Below are 22433 nucleotides of genomic sequence, written 5' to 3' on the forward strand. Positions count from 1 at the left end.
GGTGGTATCACTTTGAAATCCACAAGCAGTCACTAGAACTACACATATACTGTGATGCTAGTGAAAAGGCTTAGTGCTGTACATGCAAGGAAAGAACCAAGACGGGGAAATTGTGACAAGCTTTGTAGCATCAAAGTCGAGAGTTGAGGTTGCTGATTCAACCTCAGTTGAACCAGCTCAAGATGTGGACAGACTCACTGATCACTTAACACTGGATACGCAGCACAGCACAGAAATGGAAGCATTTGTGGAAAATAGAGTGACTGAAATCCAAAATCTGACAAACCCAGAGTCATGGTCACATATCAATGGCAAAAACAATCCTGCTGACTCACCAGAAGTCAGAGCGTTGACGATCTCATCCAGAGTCAGCTGTGGTGGAACGGACCCCCGGGGCATCCCTAATTACTGACACAATTAGGGATGGCCCGATCACGTTTTATTGCTCCCGATCCCGATCCCAGATTTTTGCTCCCGAATCAATCCCCATCCTTCCCGATCTGATCTTTCGGCAATGCATTAAGGAAAAAGAAAAGAAAAATGCTGTTATGTTGTCCCTTAAGGTTGTTTTTTAATTTAAATAACAGTATCCATTCTATCCAAGCTTCTTTTTTCACTTAGTGCAGCATTGTATCAAATAAAGCTCATCAGCTTATATATATTTTTAAATATATAAAGACAAGGTGTTTCCCGATCTTTTTCTCCCGATTTCGATCTTTTGAAATCGGCCCCGATCTCCTCCAATCCCGATCTCCCGATCCCGATCTGGACAGCCCTAGACACAATGTCAGCTGAACCCACAGACACACATGAGGAGGAGTGTATTGCTGGTAATGCAAATATTGAGCTTAGGACTAAGTTCACATGCAGTAGCAGTACAGTTTACAAGCACTGGCCCAGCTGAACCACTGTTAGACATTAGACTGAGAACAGTGTTCAGAATAACTGCATGGTTGAAGAGGTTTGTAACCAATGCCTGCTCAAGCCAAAGGACCCAAGGAAGGAGAGCTCACTGCAGAGGAGCTAACTGCAGCTGAAATGTTGGTTTACTGGGTAAAAGTGACACCAGACCTGCTGAACTCAGGACAAGACATTGACAAAAGCTCAAAAATCCTAGACGAGAACAGCCTTGTTAGTGTTGGAGGAAGGCTGCAGCAGTCAGAGTTTACAGTTCGGGCAATGCATTTGGAGACTCGGGGAGGAAGAGTACCGTTCAAGTCTCTGTATGTCTCCCGCAGCTAACATGCTGTTCAGTTGAAAAAAGTACTCAAATTAATTACTCAAGTAAAAGTATCAATCCTGCAATATAGAAATACTCAGTTAATAGCAGACGCATTGTGAGCTTGTAAATCGGCTATTTTCAAATGGCCGAAATGTATAGGGCTTAATTCATTTTCATTTCATTGTTGAATTCAATTAAATAGCCGATACTGCCTTCCACATTAGTAGTTATAGGTGTAGTTGCTCTACTCCCATAGAGATAGGTTACTTAGTAAGGACTTAGTGCTGCCCAAAGGCGGGTGCAAATATTTAGTAGTTACTTAGAGATACATTAGAACTAATTTGTGTGTTGCAACAGCTGAAAATGTAGTAATGCGTAAGTCTTGACTTAGAAGGCATTTACGTTACAACTAGGCTACGTTTTAACTTAGTGTTCAACCCCGTCCAGATTATAATTTACCTTCTTCTTCCTCTTCTTCTTCATATTCATAAACATATGATCAACGTCTGTTCAGAGGAAGAGATTATGAGAGGTTATGAGCAATGGAAATCAACATGACATATAACATTTATACTCACAGTACAAGCAACCAGGCTCTATACTAGTAAGACGCTGAAACAACAGAGTCTGACACAATATGTCTATACGTAGGCATTCCTAGCTATGGGCTTAATATCAGGGATCTCCATACATGGGCATAAAATGGACAAGGACGGAATTAATTTGCAAGTGTGACCTGCGTTGCGACAACCAACATTGGTTATCATGAGGCTGACACAATATGACCATATAAGTGTATTTATTCCCAGATATGGGCTTAATATTGATGACATCTTTGCCATATATGGAGCGTGACATGTCACACAATTTACTACATCTCGGATCCAAATACTGAAAACTTTAGTTACTAGTTACTTTGTAGATAGATATAAATTATAATGTATAAAAAAACATACATTAACCACTTTAGCCTTATCTACAAGGTCACTCATTTGTGCACGTCTTTGAATATTTTGACCTGATTCTATAAGGTTTTATTTTTTTGAAAAACCTATGTTTCTATGTCAGTGGTGCTAAAACTTTTTCATGTCAAGGACCCCCAAAATGTATATGTATATGTATGTATATTTAGTTCCAGGGGCCGCTCAGAAGCAGAATTTGAGTTACAAATGTTAACTTAAAAAATACATACCTGTATATTATTCAAATATTTGCACACACTTTCATGACTTTTCAAAAGACCTACAAGCTTGCAGCGTGGCAATAATTCTAGGCCTAAATGGGTTAACATAACCTCTCTCACAGCTATAATATAGCAATGATTATGCCAATTTAATTATTAACCACTTACACTCCGAGGAGTACAGCTCCACCTGTGAGCTAGCAGCTGCCTCCATCACCATGGACGGTGGCTCCTGGGGGGCTGCTTCTGTGTGGGCGAGGCTCTGCTGCTCGGAGCCACTGTCACTGCCGTACACGGTCACATGAGGAAACAACAAGGACAGAATTTCAGTTGAAGTTCATACTTACGAGAGGCTTATTTCAAGTAGGCCTACAACAATCAAATGATTATTTAGTGATTATTTGCTAAAAGTGTTCTAGTATCAAGACACAAAATGAATTGGTTGTGTTTGGTGTCCCTGCTCTTCTACAGAGACATTTAGATACTGTGTATGGTTTGACACAATCCTGTCTCTGGTTTGACGCAGATTTTGACCCGATTGTCAAAATTCAATTTCTCCCCTCCAACAGGCAAGCTCTATAGACGGGTTTCTGGTCCACGTTACACTGATAAAACTAGATGCGTGCGCAGGGTCCGTACCAAAATTAGCCAATGAAACCAGCGCTCCCCAAAACAACAGGTTTGGGGATTGGACGGAATTGATTACATGATACAGTCAGCTGTGCATTTAGTCTCAATGTTTGTAAACAAGAAACCTGTCTATTAGATCAGCGAATACAATTTCAAAACTTATGCAGGAAACCTAGGTTCAAATCCGGGGTAGAACAGGAAAGTGTGCAGACATAGTGCAGAGGTCTGTGCGTTTTTTTCTCCTTTTTTCTTTTTTGTTTTTACCAATGATAGGCATAACAGCTTGTGGCCAGTGATTAAACCAATCTCACAACAGGCTCACTTTGTTTTCAACATCCTAAAGTGTCCTCAGAAAAGCTTGTGACTCTGGCTGTTATGGCTATTGAGTACACAAGACGACTGGACACACACAAGAGAGTATATTAAGTAGAGCTCGGCAAAATATCAATATTATAATTACATTGATATCATGATTTGAGACTACCTATGATTTGGTATCGTGGATTATAATGAAGCAATATGATGACAGTTGTCTTTTCCTGGTTTGAATCACTTTAGCCCCATTTTAAAACTTAAAGCATTTACTAAATTTGCTAAAATACATAAGCTCAAGTTGCATGTAAAAAATGATAATATAATATGGATTCCCCTGGCTGTGTTCATCCCATAGCACAAAACATTTTTAATACAAGCATGTTGTTGGGCAGAAACCTCTTATCTCAATATTCTAACTTTTTGTGCTTTTTTGTAAATGTGCTTTTTTGTAAATAAGATCATACTACAGCATCAAAAGAAATCCACGAGCTCGAAACGCAGTTTTGAGATTGTGGATCTGATACTTTAGAAATTGAAGTTTCAAATTCAAAAGTAATAAAAACCTTTATTTCTATAGCACCTTTCAAAACCAGGTTACAAAGTGCTTTACAGGTTTCCACCCGACAGAGAGGACTACAACACAGTTAACACACACACACACACACACACACACACACACACACAGTACACAGAGGTAAATAATCCATCGTCATGGCACTTGATGCATTATGTATTCCCCACCTGTCTTGACTGCTCATGCTTCTTTTTCTGTTGCTGTTCAAATGAGAAGAAAAGAAACAACTCTGATGATGAGATCAGCGGTTCTGAAACGTTTTAATTTCAAGGACCTACAATTTGGTATGACTTAGGCCACAGAGTCTCATAACTATGAGAGCGCACACTTGGACCAGTAACAGTCCATCAAAAACCCGTTAACGCCGTTACACCCAACACTGGATGAAAGGTTGAAAACTGTCTGAGCTGCCCCAGTAAAATACCGAGGGCTTCCAACGTAAAAGTTATTTGGGACGTTCCTTTTAGACACAGAGTGTTTAACTGTAGGCTACTGTATTACATTTCAATTGTATTGACTGTTCTCCATTTTTGTCTAATAAAATATTCAATCAATCAATCAAAGGTTCCTCCCGGTTGAGTACGGGAGGACAACATAACGCAAGCCGTGTGTTAGGGTCATATGTCGGGCTTCCACAGTCCACACACCATCCAGAGCGCACTCCACAATGATAACGGTCAGATCGAAGGCTACTTTTACCCCTTTTTCACAGATGGGGTGTAAACAAACTTTATACAACGTTGTAGGCTAACTGAAAATTAAAAAGTAGGCTACTGTAGTACTGTACATCAAAAAATAACACGTTGATTAATGATTTGATACTTACAAATTTTAAATATACCGCTGCGAGTGACGTTGTCGACTCCGAGTCCGCTATGAAGCAGAAGCAGCTGAGCTTACCGGAGTGTCCCAGTGTTTCACGCAGTGGGCGTGGCTTAGAACCAAGCCATCCAGGATGACAACAAAATAATTAAAGGGATATTCCGTGCACTTTCAAAAAAAACTTTTGGTCACTATCATCTAATCAGGCTTTTATGAACACCCTGAACAGTTTTTAATTTACTTCATTCAATATTTAGATATTTGATGTAAATGTTATCTGCCCCCTCAGGCTCAGGGTCTCTCCACATACACACCCATTGTAACTTCAAACTCCATTTTAACCATGATAGATTCATTAAAAACACCCATTATTTTTTTCTGGTGACTCATACTACCCTCCTAATATGTGAGCAGGTCGTGTTTTCTCTATAACCCTTTTCATTTATTTTTAATAATTCTTTGGGAAAATGAGAAAAGTTCAATACAAAACAAAATTATTAAAAATATATGAAAAAAATCAAACCTCGGTTCGAAGTGGAGCGGTGAATCTGAGCAGCTATACTGTGTGTGTGTGTGTGTGTGTGTGTGTGTGTGTGTGTGTGTGTGTGTGTGTGTGCCTGCACAACAGCGCCCCTCCTTTAACATGTGTGGCCAATCAAGGTATTGCCAGGCTACGGACATAGCCAGCCACATAGCCACATAGCCAGCCACATAGCCAGCCACAGACATACCTGTCTATTGGGAGCGCTTTCACCGCTCCAAAAACAGGGTCTGCTCAGGAGGGTAGTATGAGTCACCAGAAAAAATAATGGGTGTTTTTAATGGATCTATCATGGTTAAAATGGCCTCATTTGGCCCCCATATACCACTGTGAAAAGTGATGGTTACACCCCGCCATTCCGAAACACCGCTATTCCGAACGTTGACTTCTAACCCTAACCCTACCCCTAACCCTAACCCTAACCCTAACCCTAACCCTTACCCTAACCCTAACCCTAACCCTAACCCTACCCCTAACCCTACCCCTAACCCTAACCCTAACCCTAAACCTAACCCTAACCCTGCTTCGGAATAGCGGTGTTTCGGAATGGCGGACTGTTGCCAAAAGTGATGACTCATCACTAAACCATCATTTTATGGGCTGTTTTTAACCCAATGAATGTTTTTTTGTGCAAAACAAATGCTTGCAATGGATTCAGAATAATTAAAAACACCTAGTTAGACCCCTCACATCCCACTTAAAGCATATTTTTTGGGAGTGATTTTTTCCCTTATAGTAGACATAGTGAGTGAATGAGACCCAGAATTACCCTAGCTGTCAAAGATGTTCCTAGGGAAACTGAATTTCAGTCTTTGTTGGATATGTTACTAGACACCTTTACAAACACATTGGTGAAGAAATGTTTTGGTAAGGAATTTATTCCAGGACTTTTTAAGATATCCCCCGATTAAGTTGGTGTCACATATATCATATGTAAGTGTCGGTGACACTGGGCTATTTGCACTTCCTACCATTTCTTTCATTTGAAGTCATTTTGTTTTTGTTGTTATTTGTTTACTTTATTTTGATATTTCTGCTGCTTTATTTTGGCATTTCCGGGTTTCTTGTGGAACTTCCCTTTACCTCACCTATATGTCGACGCCCACTAGCTTTACTCAGACACACTGCAGAGTTGAGTGCAGATTTGTGGTGACACAGCAAGCATGGGCTTGATGGCAGCATGCTAAGGTACGAAATGTTTGTAGCTTGTGCAGCATTCAGAATCATTTGTTGAAGCCTAAGTAATATTGAAGCAGTTTGAGTAAAATGGTTTATTGTCCACACAGTGTCTGCTTGCTGCATTGCTATTGATTGATTGAGCCTGAATTCGAAGTTCCAAGGTGGAATTCTGTTTTGACCTAGCATCCCCCGGTTATCCGAATGAGGTAAAGGATTGTTTGTTTTGGGTTTATTTGATTTATTTTGCTATCTCATGCTAGCCTCGCTGCAGCTATACCATCATCCACCCATGTTAAAACAAGGAGGGAATAGATACTGCAGTTAGTTACTTAGCTAGATGCATTAGTATCTAGGTTGGTATACCAGGCTACACTTATGCACCACACCTGTGATCACTCCCCCAATCAGTGTCTCTCTATATATACTGCCCAAGCATTCAGTCATCCAGTTTATCCTTGGCAGCAGCAGAGGCAACAGCACAGCAGCAGCAGAGCCTGGCCTGCAGGCCTGGAGGCAGTGGCACAGGCACCAAACCCTAAATCACCATGTTATGCGTATCTGATGTGCGTTCTTGAGTACCTAGTGTTGTATTTTATTGGTTATGTGAGTTCATGATATTGTTTGTTGCCCTTTGTTGGTTGAGATGAAATGTTACCTGTTTATTGCGACCGTAAGGTCGCAGTTTAGTATGAAAACCTCCACCGGCCGTCCGTCGGTCACACGTGCGGTCGACCGCACGTCACACGTGCGGTCGACGTGTGATGAGGTCACGATGAGTCATCTATGCCCAAATATAGATTTCTAGGTCAGATGGCCCATAGAGTTTGTGATGTCAAACCTAGCAACCCAATATAAACAAACCTGATGTCAGACCTGAAGTATCCTTTTATACCCATATATGGAGATACAGAGATCTCCATATATGGGCATATTAGAAAGCCCATATATGGGCATATACGGATGACATCAGGGATATCCATATATGGGCATAAAAGGGACAAGGGCTTACAGTTAAGAGATCTCCATATATGGGCATATCAGAAAGCCCATATATGTTCATATACTGATGACATCAGGAATATCCATATATGGGCATAAAAGGGACAAGGACTTACAGTTAAGAGATCTCCATATATGGGCATAAAGGGACAAGGACTGTTACAGTAGATATAGAGATGTCCATATATGGGCATAAATGAACAAGGACTGACAAACACTGAGATCTCCATATAACCTATGGGAATATAAGGGACGAGGACTGTCAGCTTGTAGACCTATTTTCTAAATATTGTTGTACATTAAAAACTTGAAATGGGTCGTTCTGCATAGTACTTGGGATTTGTTGATGTAAATGTTCACATAGAGTGTAATAATTGGTAAAACAAACTTTTGGCCTATTTGTGGAGATAAGCGACCAACGGTCGCTTATCTCCCGATTAGGGAGTCTTACTGGTTGCGACCGTCAGGGAGCAGTTTACTATGAAAACCTCCACCGGCCGTCCGTCCGTCCGTCCGTCGGTCACACGTCACACGTCACACCTTTGCCCTGCTCATATCTCCGCATCAGTATGACATCACACCACATGTGTACACAAACCTTTGTGTACGTTGCTGTGGCAACAGTCTGTTGTTGCTGGTTTGTTAGTGTACGTTAGCAACCACCTTAGCAACCATGGTTTTACCCTAGCAACCAACTGTTTACCCTAGCAACCAACTGTTTACCATAGCAACCATGTTTTTTTACCCTAGCAACCAACTGTTTACCATAGCAACCAGATACGCAGAGCAGGGATCTCCATATATGGGCATAAACAGGTGACATCACACTGATGTCAGATACTCAGAGCAGGGATTTCTCCATAATATATGGGCATAAAAGGGATTCTGTTAGGGATATCCATATATGGGCATAAAAGGGATTCTGTTAGGGATCTCCATATATGGGCATAAAAGGGATTCTGTTAGGGATCTCCATATATGGGCATAAAAGGGATTCTGTTAGGGATCTCCATATATGGGCATAAAAGGGATTCTGTTAGGGATCTCCATATATGGGCATAAAAGGGATCCTGTTAGGGATCTCCATATATGGGCATAAAAGGGATTCTGTTAGGGATCTCCATATATGGGCATAAAAGGGATTCTGTTAGCTGTTAGTGATCTCCATATATGGGCATAAAAGGGATGCTGTTAGGGATCTCCATATATGGGCGTAAAAGGGATTCTGTTAGGGATCTCCATATATGGGCATGAAAGGGATTCTGTTAGGGATCTCCATATATGGGCATAAAAGGGATTGTATCCCAGATGATGCCCTGTTAGGAGATCCACACTAACAGAATCCATATATGGTCCTACCGACAGCTGCTATAAGCCAACCCTGGCGATAAGGTCTGAGTCGAAGAAATGCTTCTTTCCTGGCAAGAATTGCCCCTTTATACTGTAGGGCTCGTTTGTGTATTGTATGACATCACGCCACATCATCGGCTGAGGACTGGGTGATGTCATCATATCTCCATATATGGAGACATAAGTTGCTCATGCCCAAATATGGGCTGGTGAGGTCAGACTTAGTGTGATGCGTAGGTTATCTCCATATATGGAGATTCAACTTCAATGAGTAACCATGGCAAACTGTCAACTGCCCGTATGTCTTGATAATTGGTAAAACAAACTTTTGGCCGATTTGTGGAGATAAGCGACCAACGGTCGCTTATCTCCCGATTAGGGAGTCTTACTGGTCATTAACTGTTTACCTTGATGTCTAAGAGATGATGTCTGTGATACCTTAGAGATGATGTGCGTGTGTAATGTAATTTATGGTTAGTTATGTATAGTGTTAAATAAGCAGAGAATTAGATGTATTAGTCTAGTACTCGTGCTCAAGTCTAGTACTCGTGCTCAAGTGCCCTTCCCCCCTAGAGTGCTAATTAATAATTGTTAAGGTATTGTTTAATTGTATTGTACCAGTAAGACTCCCTAATCGGGAGATAAGCGACCGTAGGTGGCTTATCTCCACAAATAGGGCAAAAATGTGTTTTTCCAAAATCTTCCTGATCCATGTTGATGACATGAGTGTAGACATGCTGTGTAGTGATATTCGTGATTTTAGGGCAAAAACTGTAGGAGCAGTGTCCAAAAACGTGTTTTAAAAATCGGCCTGAAGGTGGCGCTAGAATAGGGCCATGTGAGAAATGAGGGGTGGGGTCCCCGCGTTGCCTTGGCGGACGAATAGGTACCGGCCCCGGCTCTCCCGGACGCTCCTAGCCCGAGTTACGGCATTTTATGTGCGCTGCAGTGGCAGGGGGTCCTCCACTGGGGGCGCCACCACTTTTGCATCCGTTCTGGAGCACCAGGAGTCGGTGGTCCCCGGGAATTCCCCGTGAGCAGCCCCGTTGGGGTGGTCATTTGGTCATTTTTGCACATTTGGTCATTTTTTACATCTGGGGGTCCCCCAGGGACCTGGGGATCCCTGGGGCTCTGGGGGTCCTTGGAGGTTGTAGTTTGGCAGGCAAGGAGTGTGTGTGTAAAATCTGGCATGGATCGGGTCAACGGGTGCGGAGATATAAGCAGGGAAAAAGTGTGACGTGTGACGTGTGAGCACATTTGTTCATTTTTTACATCTGGGGGTCCCCCAGGGACCTGGGGGTCCCTGGGGCTCCGGGGGTCCTTGGAGGTTGTAGTTTGGCAGTCAAGGAGTGTGTGTGCAAAATTTGGCATGGATGGGGGCAACGGTTGTGGAGATATGAGCAGGGTAAAAGTGTGACTGACTGACTGACTGACTCACTCACAGACAGCTGGTGGAGGTTTTGGTAGTAAATGCGACCTACGGTCGCAATAACCAGTAAGACTCCCTAATCGGGAGATAAGCGACCGTTGGTCGCTTATCTCCACAAATATCACAACCTCCACCTCTCACGTCATACGGGTAGCCATAGTTACACCTGGAATGTTGAATCTCCATATATGGAGATAACCTACGCATCACACAAAGTCTGACCTCACCAGCCCATACTTGGGCATGGACGACTTATATCTCCATATACGGAGATGGCCATATATGGAGATACGATGACATCACAGAGTCCACAGCTGATGATGTGGCGTGATGTCATACAATACACAAACAAGCCCTATATAAAGGGGCAATTCTCACCAGGGAAGAGAGCATTGCCTGGAATGTTGAATCTCCATATATGGAGATAACCTACGCATCACACAAAGTCTGACCTCACCAGCCCATACTTGGGCATGGACGACTTATATCTCCATATACGGAGATGGCCATATATGGAGATACGATGACATCACAGAGTCCACAGCTGATGATGTGGCGTGATGTCATACAATAAACAAACAAGCCCTATATACTGATGCGATACGATGACATCACAGAGTCCACAGCTGATGATGTGGCGTGATGTCATACAATAAACAAACAAGCCCTATATACTGATGCGGAGATATGAGCAGGGCAAAGGTGTGACGTGTGACGTGTGACCGACCGACGGACGGACGGCCGGTGGAGGTTTTCATAGTAAACTGCTCCCTGACGGTCGCAATTATGTATTCTTTTGTATTTATTGTAGAATAAAAACCATAACATGTGAAATCCAGCACCTTGGATCTCCTCCTCTTCATACATCCTCACTTTCTAAACGAAGCTCCATGGCAGTGTTAAAACACCTCCTAACCAGCCCCAAACCCTAGTTTAGTTATCCTTTCTTTAGTTATGGCCATTTGTATATTCACTGTCCCATCGACTTCACTATACAGGAAAAGAATACAAAAAATAAATGTGCTTTAAGTAGCATGTGAGGGGTCAAACTAGGGGTTCTTCATGATTCTGAATCCATTGCAAGCATTTGTTTTGCATGAAAAACATTCCTTGGGCAAAATCTTGGCCCCCCAAAATTTTAAAAAGTGATGAGTCATCAAAAAATCTTCACTTTTCACAGTTTTGGGGTGCTGATATTTTGCCCTAAGAATGTTTTTTCATGCAAAACAAATGCTTGCAATGGATTCAGAATCATGAAGAACCCCTAGTTTGACCCCTCACATGCTACTTAAAGCACATTTATTTTCTTTTTTTAATATTTTTCTTTTCCTGTATAGTGAAGTCGATGGGACAGTGAATATACAAATGGTCATAACTTTTTTTCGCGATGTTTCCGGCAGAGCAGGCCTGTCATTCTGTGTACCTTAATGACCAAACTAATAGATAAAACAGAAATAAAAAGTACGGCAGAACATCACAGGTATCACCCCTATTCCTTGAGCTTTTGGGCTTGTGGGTCCCTGACTATAGTGATGGTGTTCGGGAGGAGACTAGGATTTCTCGATAGAGGAGGAGAAGAAGTGGAGGACCAGGTATGCACTTCTGGGGCCTCGGGGCAACACTGCAAGCTTGTAGATCTGCTATTTTTGAAAAATCATATATTTTTAGGGGTTCTTGACAAAGTTTGGCCAATTTTGGCTCCGATTAGTTCTGGATTTTACACGATCAGTTGATCAACACGATCAGACACAATCTCGCACTTGGCTTGAAAACTACTCAGAGACGATCCAAGTATGTTAATAGCCTTTTTATGACTCTCCCGATGCTCCTGAGAGAGAGACTGACTGTGGGTGCGCTTTGCTGGAATCGATGCCCTAAGAACCAAACTGGTAAAAGACGTGAGAACCCAGTAAATAATAAAGACTCTTATCTTTTCCATCTTTCAACAGTTGGCAGTAAAAATAATGGACGGTCTTGAGCCGCACAATCTCCTCCAGCTGGGCCAAACGTCCCATCACTGGCGTGACCTAAGTCACAATGAGCCCAGCAGGATAAGGAAATGCCATCAAACAGGTGAGCTTTTTTTTATATATTAGTCCTTCAGATTGTATTTAAATATCACTCAAATCGGTACACATGATCTTTTTTGTCATGTGATGAAGGTCTGGCTGATGTTTGCAGGTGCGGTCTGTCATCATGAACGCAGCGTCCAATTGCAGTGAAACTTTCCAAATTGGCCTGTTATAGCGCCACCAGCAGGTTGACATTTGCTAAACACATTTTTGGGACAAAATGCCTCAAATCATGCATAATGCATGCAGCATCTGATTGCAGTGAACGGCTGAATAAGACATAGCACCCTTTACACATTGGCTTCTAGTACACGGTAAGAACTGAAATTGCTGAAGCCCTGCCCCCTCTGTCTTCCAATTGGCCGGGCTTTAAACAGCCATAAAATTCAGTTCCCTACATGCTGTTCTCGAACTTGTGTTATGTTGTTTGTTTACCCGTCCAAATTATGTTTTTATTTTATTTTGATTCAATTGTCCTATATGACAGGAGGAGGGAGCGCAGTAGGCGAAGAAGGTGAATGAGGAGGAGGGGGGAAAATGAACAAGAGGAAGATGTCGAGGAGTTAGAGGATGAGCTGTAGCTTTGCAGAGGCAGTGAGATACCAATTTGAGAACATCATTGATTCATTGATTTATTAGAGATTTCTGCTACTTGACATGTGCTCCTAAAATGTATCCAAGCTTACTAGGAAAGTAGCATTTGCAAAATGAGATTTTAAATCAGGGCAGGCATTCAACGTTTTTCTTGTTGTTTTTTTATTTCCTTAATTTGGTTTCCTTATTCTTCAGCAACGTTTTTAAACTAAAAACAAAAAGGTCATCAACCCTTATTTCACCTTGAGAAACCAGTGGGGAATGACCCTCGTTTACAATGGTATCAAGTGTATATAAAAAAAAATACTAAAACCTGGTATCAAGTATTTTCTGAGCAGTGCCCTGCTACTGTCCCAGGAGATCTTTTAGAGCCTATCACGGCTAATGGTAACATAACACGTTTTAATATGCAGGTTTGTCTTTGAATTTATGTCTAGCTTGTGGGATGATTACAAATGTAGATGAAGGGAGACTGAATGTGAAAGCACAACAGTTTGTGTAGGCAAACTGCCACTGACATCACCATTGTAAATGGAGTAGTAATGAGAATAGTGTATTTATATAGACAGAGATGATATGGCAGCTCAGTACTTCCTGCCATTTGCCCAACAATGTATTGTATTTAATCGTTGACGTCTCCTTGAATTCCTTGACTGAGTGTGCTGTCCTAGTCTGGATAAAGACAAGTAGTAAATAATAAGACTCTTATCTTTTCCATGTTTCAACAGTTGGCAGTGAAAATAATGGATGGTCTTGACCCGCACGATCTCTTCCAGCTGGGCCAAACGTCCCATCACTGGCGTGACCTAAGTCACAATGAGCCCAGCAGGAGGAGGAAATGCCATCAAACAGGTGAGCTCCTTCCTAACAGCAGGCATAAGACCTGGACTGTCTGAAAGTGGAGTACAGATTTGAACTCAACAGCAAATCTTTTAGTGCAGGCGTTTCGGGCAGTATTTTGATGGAATCGTGCACTTTGTGAAAGAAGCATGAAATTTGGCACACAGTTAGAGCATGCCTTATAGAACATTTTTGGCTATAGGGGCATCGCTGATTTGTCCCGTGGTTATAATGGCAGCCATTTTCCAAAATGGCCACGACCTGCTGGCATTTTACCAGTAACCCGGGTTCTAAACCACTTAAGATCTTGATTCTGGTGACTAATCCTACATTTTCAAGGATGAGGAATACAGTGGTACTATTTACATTTGTCCTGTGGTAACCATGGCAGCCATTTTCCAAAATGGCCGCCGTCTACTGTCATTGTACCATTAACTAAGGTTCTAGAACACCTAGGATCTTGATTCTGGTGACTAATCCTACATTTTCAAGGATGAGGAATACAATGGTACTATTTAGATTTGTACTGCGGTAACCATGACAGCCATAATTCCAAAATGGCCGCCCCCTGCTCTTATTTTACCAATAACTCAGGTCCTAAACCACCTAGGATCTTGATTGTAGTGACTAATCCTACACGGAGCAAGAGAGGTAAGGGAGTTCGCAGGCGCGTTGAGCCATCCAGTGCTATTCCTGGAAACTGGCCGGAGTTTCTGCGCATAGACGAGAACAAGGCTGAGCGGTTCTCATTCCTGGCAAAAACTGTGACATCCCTTGCCACTGAGAAACAGATCATAAGCACCCATCATGCTGAGGTGCTTTGTACTCGACCCCGTGATGTATCAGGTCTTGCACCCTGCACACACGAGGAGGCCGATACTCGCATCATATTACACCTAGAAGATGCTGTGAAAGAAGGGTGTAGCAAGGTGACAATACGCACAGTAGACACAGATGTGCTGGTTTTGGCAGTAACGCCAGCCCAACGCCTCCACTTGACTGAGCTGTGGGTTGCTTTTGGAGCTGGGAAAGGGTTCCGGAACTTAGCAGCTCATGAGATGGCGAGGGCATTAGGCCCAGATCGATGCTTAGCCTTACCCATGTTCCATGCCTTTTCTGGGTGTGATACAGTGTCATCTTTTGGAGGCAGAGGCAAGAAGACGGCATGGGAGACCTGGAAAAACTATGGTGATGTCACAAGTGCATTCAGTTCCTTAGCTGCCACCCCAGATTCAATAGATGGCTGGATGAAGCCTCTGGAGCGATTTGTGGTATTGCTCTATGACCGCACTAGCAGCCAGGCATCAGTGAATGAGGCAAGGAAGCAGCTGTTCACCCAGAAGGGCAGGACAATTGATGGACTCCCTCCAACACGAGCAGCACTAATTCAGCATACAAAGAGGGCAGCCTACCAAGCTGGCCACTGCTGGGGACAGGCGATGGTTGCAGCCCCTGAACTCCCATCTCCAGGTGAATGGGGGTGGAAGAGGAAGGAGACAGGTGAATACAAATATAATAATGTATTATTTACACTTGTAAACCTGTGATGTGACAATTAAGTTTATTCTGATGTTGACAGGTGGATGGGAAGTGCACTGGACCACACTGCCAGAAGCGAGCCTGGCCTGTCGGGGACTCCTCCGCTGTGGTTGCAAAAAGGGATGCAGTGGAAAATGCAGATGTGTTAATGCAACACTTCAGTGTACTGCCCTTTGCTACTGTGGTGGACTGTGCAATTAACATTGTGTAATTATCTGGCTTTATTAAATATATGCCATTAGGCTATGAGTACCCTGACTCTGTTGTGCCTTTTAATCCATGGGCCATTGCAAATGATTATGAAATACTACTACTACTAACAAATGCAGTTTGAAAACGTGAAGAACTATTACATGTTTTAATGTTTTTACTATTATTCAATTAACTCAATGCCAGATATATGTGCTTATGTAGTTGCTAGCATATTGTACATAGTACCACAGCGTTCCTCAACCTTGAAAACCTTAAAAGTGTAGGATTAGTCACTACAATCAAGATCCTAGGTGGTTTAGGACCTGAGTTATTGGTAAAATAAGAGCAGGGGGCGGCCATTTTGGAATTATGGCTGTCATGGTTACCACAGTACAAATCTAAATAGTACCACTGTATTCCTCATCCTTGAAAATGTAGGATTAGTCACCAGAATCAAGATCCTAGGTGTTCTAGAACCTTAGTTAATGCATGGTACAATGACAGTAGACGGTGGCCATTTTGGAAAATGGCTGCCATGGTTACCACAGGACAAATGTAAATAGTACCACTATTCCTCATCCTTGAAAATGTAGGATTAGTCACCAGAATCAAGATCTTAAGTGGTTTAGAACCCGGGTTACTGGTAAAATGCCAGCAGGTCGTGGCCATTTTGGAAAATGGCTGCCATTATAACCACGGGACAAATCAGCGATGCCCCTATAGCCAAAAATGTTCTATATGGCATGCTCTCACTGTGTGCCAAATTTCATGCTTCTTTCACAAAGTGCACGATTCGTGCCTGAAACACCTGCACTATTTGACATTTTCTCCATCTAATTGCGTCATCGCTGTTGCACAGTAAAACGCTCAGAGCACTGGCTTTTGGAGAAATAAATAATGGTAATAATAATAATAATCTTCACCCTAGTTTGTAGTCTTAAAGAAATCCCCCCCGCCCCCCCCCTTTCTCTCCCTCCCTCCCTTCCTTCAACTCTCTCACCCTCCAGGCATCCATGGCTCATGGAAAAAGGCATGGGAACAAAAATAAAAAGACAGAATCCAGCGCGAAGAAGAGGAAATGGACAAAGTGGTAGCGATGGTGTTCGGGAGGAGACTAGGACTTCTCGATAGAGGAGGAGAAGAAGTATCAAATGACTGAGAAGACAAATTACCTTTTTAAAAAAAAAAAAAAAAAAGCTTATAGTCATCTTAATTACCAGTCCTATTGTTCAACAAGAAGACAAGACATGCTAGTTTGTTACAGTTGACTTATTAACCATATTCAGCATGGCCTGCTAAATAATATACAGTAGCTCCCAAACTGGCCACGATGTGAATATGGTTATAACATAACTACATGGCTGACATTTGTAACAAACCACGTGAAAATCAGTTAAGCATTCAGATAGCCTAGTTATGATGGATAGAGGAGAGACCTGCGTCAGCAGAAATACATGGGTCATGCATGCAAAGGAGGTATGGCTCTACCTGGGGCCAAAGAGCGGCATGACACGAATGTACTTTGATGTCAAAACCACAAGAGGGCAGCATTGTATTTAAAACCAATTCCAATAGCCCTAGCTGATAAGAGTCTCAAGTGATACAGGGCCCTTGGTGTTATTAGAAACATTCTCTAGTCAAAGCGCTACACGCCTCTTCTGAATTCCACAAAGGAGCCATTAGCCGAGTAGAACAGCTTATATAAACCAAATTGCTATTTGAACAGTGACTTAAGCCCGTATCAGAGTCTACGGTGGAGACCTATCCACCGCAAATTTGAGGTGGAAAGCTTTCCACCTCAAGTCAGAAAATAAGTGCAGGCCATCATAGTCACGGCCCACAGTGAAGTCCTTTACCCATGTCTAGACCGGTTCAGGTCGACCAATCAGTGAACGGGGTGTAGAGCCTGTCTGTCTGATAGTAAAAACAGAGAGATGTGTTGGGACTCACGGTGTAAAGCTCTCCACCGTGAGGAATGATGTAACGTTGTTTCATGACTCAAAAAGATTCGAAAAGACTACACCGCGGACCCGACTATGATACGGGCTTTAGCATCTGGAAGCAGAAGGCCTACAGAGGTAGGCTACTTGGTATGGTTACTACTATGGGGTACAACTACTGTATGCTATTTTCATTCACCCATGAAAGATTTTAAAAAAAACAAAAAAAACATGGGAAGCTCTCCAGTCACTGCACTGACTAGAGCTAACTGCCTGCTTTTTATGTTGTGCAAATATTAATAATGTAACAATATAAACCTGCCACAAAAAGTTCGGAAATCTAACTTTGGTCGATTATATCTCCCCTTTAATAAATAAATGGTATTGTACTTTTATTCAAAGTTATCATTTTTATCGTTGATTTGTCCCCTGTACAATGAGGTATAACATGTAGTGATTGGGCATTCTTGGAATGATATGAGCATATGTCAAACGTTCCACTTGCATCCAAGTTATCTGCAAATATAATGTGCAGAATACTAGAAACCTTGTTGATGTTGAGTGTACTGTAATTCATTCTCTCTGTAAGATGAACGCCTCTCATGTTACATGCTCAGCATAGCTCACTGTGACCTTTACTGCAGTTGTCAGCCTCCACCTCCCCAGCCTCCTGTTGTAGCATTTAGGTCTACACTACCGTCAGCATATCATTTTGTGGATTAATGTGTATCAACCACTACATCTACTACAGCACTCAATCAACTAAAAGTGTTAACTACCCGTACTGCAAAGTTATCCCAAAGATGTCATTTCATATAAATCTGTAGACTGATATTATCTTCTGCAAACATGTCACTTTTCATTTCAATCCTTCCTTCAAGACTAATAGCCATTTCAAGAGGTGAATCAATCAACTCAAACCCGCCACCTCCACAGTGTGGAGCACAAAAACTTCTGATTGTGCCGAATTCTGTCCATAAAAGTTCAGAAACTGTTCAAACTATCATACAAGTGTTTGTGTTGTTGCTCCCAGGGATGTTCTATATTTTAGCAGGGCTTATAGTTTCAGTTTCTGAACAGCATTGTGTTAGGGTTATGTGACCAGACATCAAAATGCAGTCTATGAACAGATTAAGTAGATCATTTTAAGGACCAAATTCAATATGAGCATGTCATTTCTAGAGACTAAAGTACTTTTTGAACCGCTGGGAGTATTGTCTGAACACTTTTTATGCTTCAAGCGTGTATTTCTCTCATGAGAAATACAAATCAATTTTCAGTGACACCACACAACTACATGTAATTTTGTTTTTGAACTTGAGCTGTAGATGTATTGTACTGTAGCTGTCAAATACAAACTGAAGGAACAACACCAATTAAACTTAAAATGTGTCTTGTTCAATGCAATTTGTCCTGTAATTTATTTTTAAAACATTAATAATCCACTTGTTTTTTGGTTTAGTAAGTTCCTTCCATATAAGTACATACTTAGGTATATGTAGCGTTCGTTTCATTCATTAGTATGACGGTTAGAATCAGTTCCCATAGTGGAGGCATAGTTTAAAAGAGTTTGCCTTTGATGAAACCATGCCAATTAAAATGAATAGTGGTGGTAAAATAATACCTCTTAGTCACTAATGCACCAATAATTCAAGCAATAGAAGAAGTAAGTTTATTTCTGAAATAATCTTTGCACAATGTATTCCTCTAACATCATTGGCAGTGTTAACTTTCTTTTACATACCTTTATTGAGAGTGGGTGACATTTTGAGCCACCAAGCTCTTCCTCAGACTACCTCTTAAAGGAGTAGTTCACCCCCAAAATGACTTTTTCTATAGATTAGTCACGCCGTGGAGACTAGAGTTCAATAATATTTTTAGTTTTTTGTCGCATTCCTAAAACAAAAATGTGATAACAATAAATGTACGGACCCGTTTCGAAACTGGTCCCCATCCGGAATCAATGGGGGTAAATTTACTCGAATCAAATTTTTGTCTTTGGAATGTGACAAAAACCAAAAAATATTATTGAACTCTACTCTCCATGGCATGAGTAATCAATAGAAAAAAAGTCATTTTGGGGGTGAACTACTCTTTTAAGTCAGAGGAAGGGCCTGGTCGCTCGAAGCGTCAATCAAAATAAAACAGGAGTCATTTTGTTTAACAGATCTTACATGGCAAACACGTTTTTGATCCAGTATCCTGCCTGCCTGTAAGATATGCATGGCTTTTGTACTTTTACTCAAGTTACGTGTACAAGTGTACAGGTAAAACCTGAAACCGTGTTTGAGTATTGAGGAGTAGAGGGAGACATACTGACAGTTACTTGCTGTCATAAAACATTGCTGGTCTTGGACAATCTTTACATAACAGATATTCTGCTCAACTAACGGTCACTAATGGTTTTTTGTTTTGTTTGGCTTTTGCCATTTTAGGCTGCGACTTCTGTAGCAGAGCCAGTGTGTCCCTCTTCTCAATTTTTCTCAGATGCTTCTTCTTCATCCTCTTAATCTTCGTTGTATTCTGGATCTGAGATTTAAAAACAAATACATCATGTAGTCAGAAGTATGATAAACACTGAATGAGATAACGTCATCAGCATCAACAATACACAGGGAGACAAGATGGGCTATAGGGCTCAGTCCAGATTCAAACTCTGCTGTAAACTAGGGCAAGGCGATATGACTAATATCACAACTATTTCAAACTTCTGCCCCAATTAGGATAATTGTTTTATATGCAACTAAAAGATGTCATCAATGTGTTGTATACAAAGGGCTGACGTACCACTTGCACCACCTCTGATTTGCGCTCATTCTCAGCACGGCGTTTCAAGTTCTCCTCTCGCCTTTTCCTCTTATCCTACAGTGGAAGGAAACACAGAATGAGCAAACACCAAATGTGACTGCATACTGAAGAGGTCAAAGCGATGTTTAGCATACAGCATACTTTCTGTACAACCTACCTCCTTCTCTTTGGCTTGGTCTTGTTTAAGCTGCAGCGCATACTTTTTCACCAGGTCTTTATCTCGTTTTGCTGCCATCTTCTTTTCCCAAGTTGAACGCAAAGGCTTATCTTGAACCATTGCAGAGAACCTGTTGGATTAAACAACATTTAATCAGCTTTATGTTGGCATTTATTTCAGTAGTGCATATGTGCCCCTGAAATGAAAAGCACAAAAGGAGCTTCAGAAATAGACTTACAAGGTCTATTTGTCACTCTAGTTTAAAATCTGTGGTCGCTTTCCTTGCTATGATCATCATTAAAGTTAAACTTTGAAGGTCTTGTTATACAATTCTTTGACAGCTGATTAGACAGGGGCGGCTACGTTTTGTCTTTTGTGTTAATGTCACACACACACACAACCACCACCAAAGGTACCACAGCAAGATCCTCAGTTTGTTACTTTGCAAGTGCAACCAAATGGAGTCGAACCCGCTAGGGCTACACTAAGTTAGCTCACCGTTGTTTATTGCGGTCCTTCCACACCCGTCCGGATTTGGGTTTCCCCAATGGAATATGCGGGGTTTGATGTTTCACCTCGGACTCTGAATGCGTCCTCTTCTTGGCAGTGGTTTTATCCGGACATGCGGGTGCCGTCTCCATCGGTGTAGGAGGAGATCGAACAGTCTCTCTGTCGTCTCCGCTATGATCCTCTTTGCTTGCAGCAGGTTCTGGACATAATGGTACCTCTGTTAGGTTGGACTCTGTGATTGGTACCGACTTTGGCTCTGTTGTAGTCTCGTTTTCCACCGCCGGAATCACACACTTATCTTCTATGTCTGTGTTTTCCTCTGGTAACTCCTTGACCGTAGACCTGATTGATTGATTGAATACTTTATTAGAGGTTTGCATAGGAAAAGGTACAGGACAGTACAGTTCACTGATACAAGGTTAACTAAAAGGATAAAGACCACAAGAAAGCTCACTGGTTTGTTTAAATCGGGGTCTTGATTGATTGATTGAATAATTTATTAGAAGGTTGCATAGGAAAAAGTACAGTTTCATGACAGTACAAATCACTAGTACAAGATCAACAAAAAGGAGATCCTAGTAAGCTTTTTGGCTTATTAACACAGGAACCACTTTATGTATCAAAGACAGACGGATAGAAGAACACAGTACTTTGCATAGGATATCATCAATAACAAAAGGGAATAATGCATAAAAAAAAGGAAAATAAAAAGAAGAGGAGGATATTTACAGTGCAAAGGGGGAGGTAAGTATGGGCTTAGTCTATTACAAGCTTTGTTAGAGATTTACACTCCTTTAGGGCTTGCAGGTAGGGCCTTCCACATGTGGTATAGCAGGAGAACGAATATGGGCCTTATTTAGAGTCAAAACGTGATTTGTGGAGGTGTTGTAATTGTGGACATCCTTGACGTTTAGAACTTAGAAGTATTCCGTATGTATTAGGCAAAAAGACAGTCAGAAAACTAAATAAAACATAAATAGTATTTACAGTAAAACGGTCAGGGGGAGATCAGATAAGGATAGGCTAGTATTTTTCTTTTTTTTACCAGTATAGAGTTGCAGCCACCTGTACTGTACGTGACTTTAAAGAGCGGTTTTAAAGGAGGGTAGGGATTTACCTCCTGGCCCGCCGGGCGGGGGTCTTCGCTGTGTGAGAGCCGAGGAGAGCGGACGGGGTGCGGACCACCCGTCCGCTGCGGGTCCGAGTGACCACCGGAGGGGGAGAGTCGGGCTCCTGGATGAGAATAACGTCGGCCTCTTCTTGTTGTGCCGCCGCTTCGGACGCGCTGTTTTCATTCAGCAGAGCTTCTTCCTCGGCCGACATGCTGTCTATTAGTGTCTAGTTCAAATATGACGAGTTGTAAAAGCGGTTAAATCACGCGGAATGACGGATAAATGATAAGACGACCAAACTCAACAGATAACCATTATTATTCCACAGGCCTCACACGTGTAGCGACTCTGACGAGGTGGCGACTGTGGGCTGTGGGGTCACGTGTGTAGCTGTAGACGTTGTTTCACATCCGGGTCATCCCTGT

At 42.0% G+C, this 22433-nt stretch overlaps 1 protein-coding gene across 1 annotated transcript; it reads right to left on the bottom strand.

Moving 5' to 3' along the window:
• Window positions 1-19243: 19243 nt before the first annotated feature.
• Window positions 19244-22359, bottom strand: LOC308281176 (uncharacterized protein). Its single transcript, XM_080721292.1, has 5 exons — window positions 22014-22359; window positions 20885-21238; window positions 20387-20516; window positions 20209-20283; window positions 19244-19950 (listed from the first exon to the last, which is right to left on the bottom strand). Exons 1-5 carry the CDS (start codon window positions 22217-22219, stop codon window positions 19804-19806), a joined length of 912 nt encoding a protein of 303 aa, XP_080577418.1. The 5' UTR covers window positions 22220-22359; the 3' UTR covers window positions 19244-19803.
• Window positions 22360-22433: the final 74 nt, after the last annotated feature.

Source organism: Nannobrachium achirus, assembly GCF_963921795.1.
Source record: "Nannobrachium achirus genome assembly, chromosome: 3".
Classification (NCBI taxonomy): domain Eukaryota; kingdom Metazoa; phylum Chordata; class Actinopteri; order Myctophiformes; family Myctophidae; genus Nannobrachium; species Nannobrachium achirus.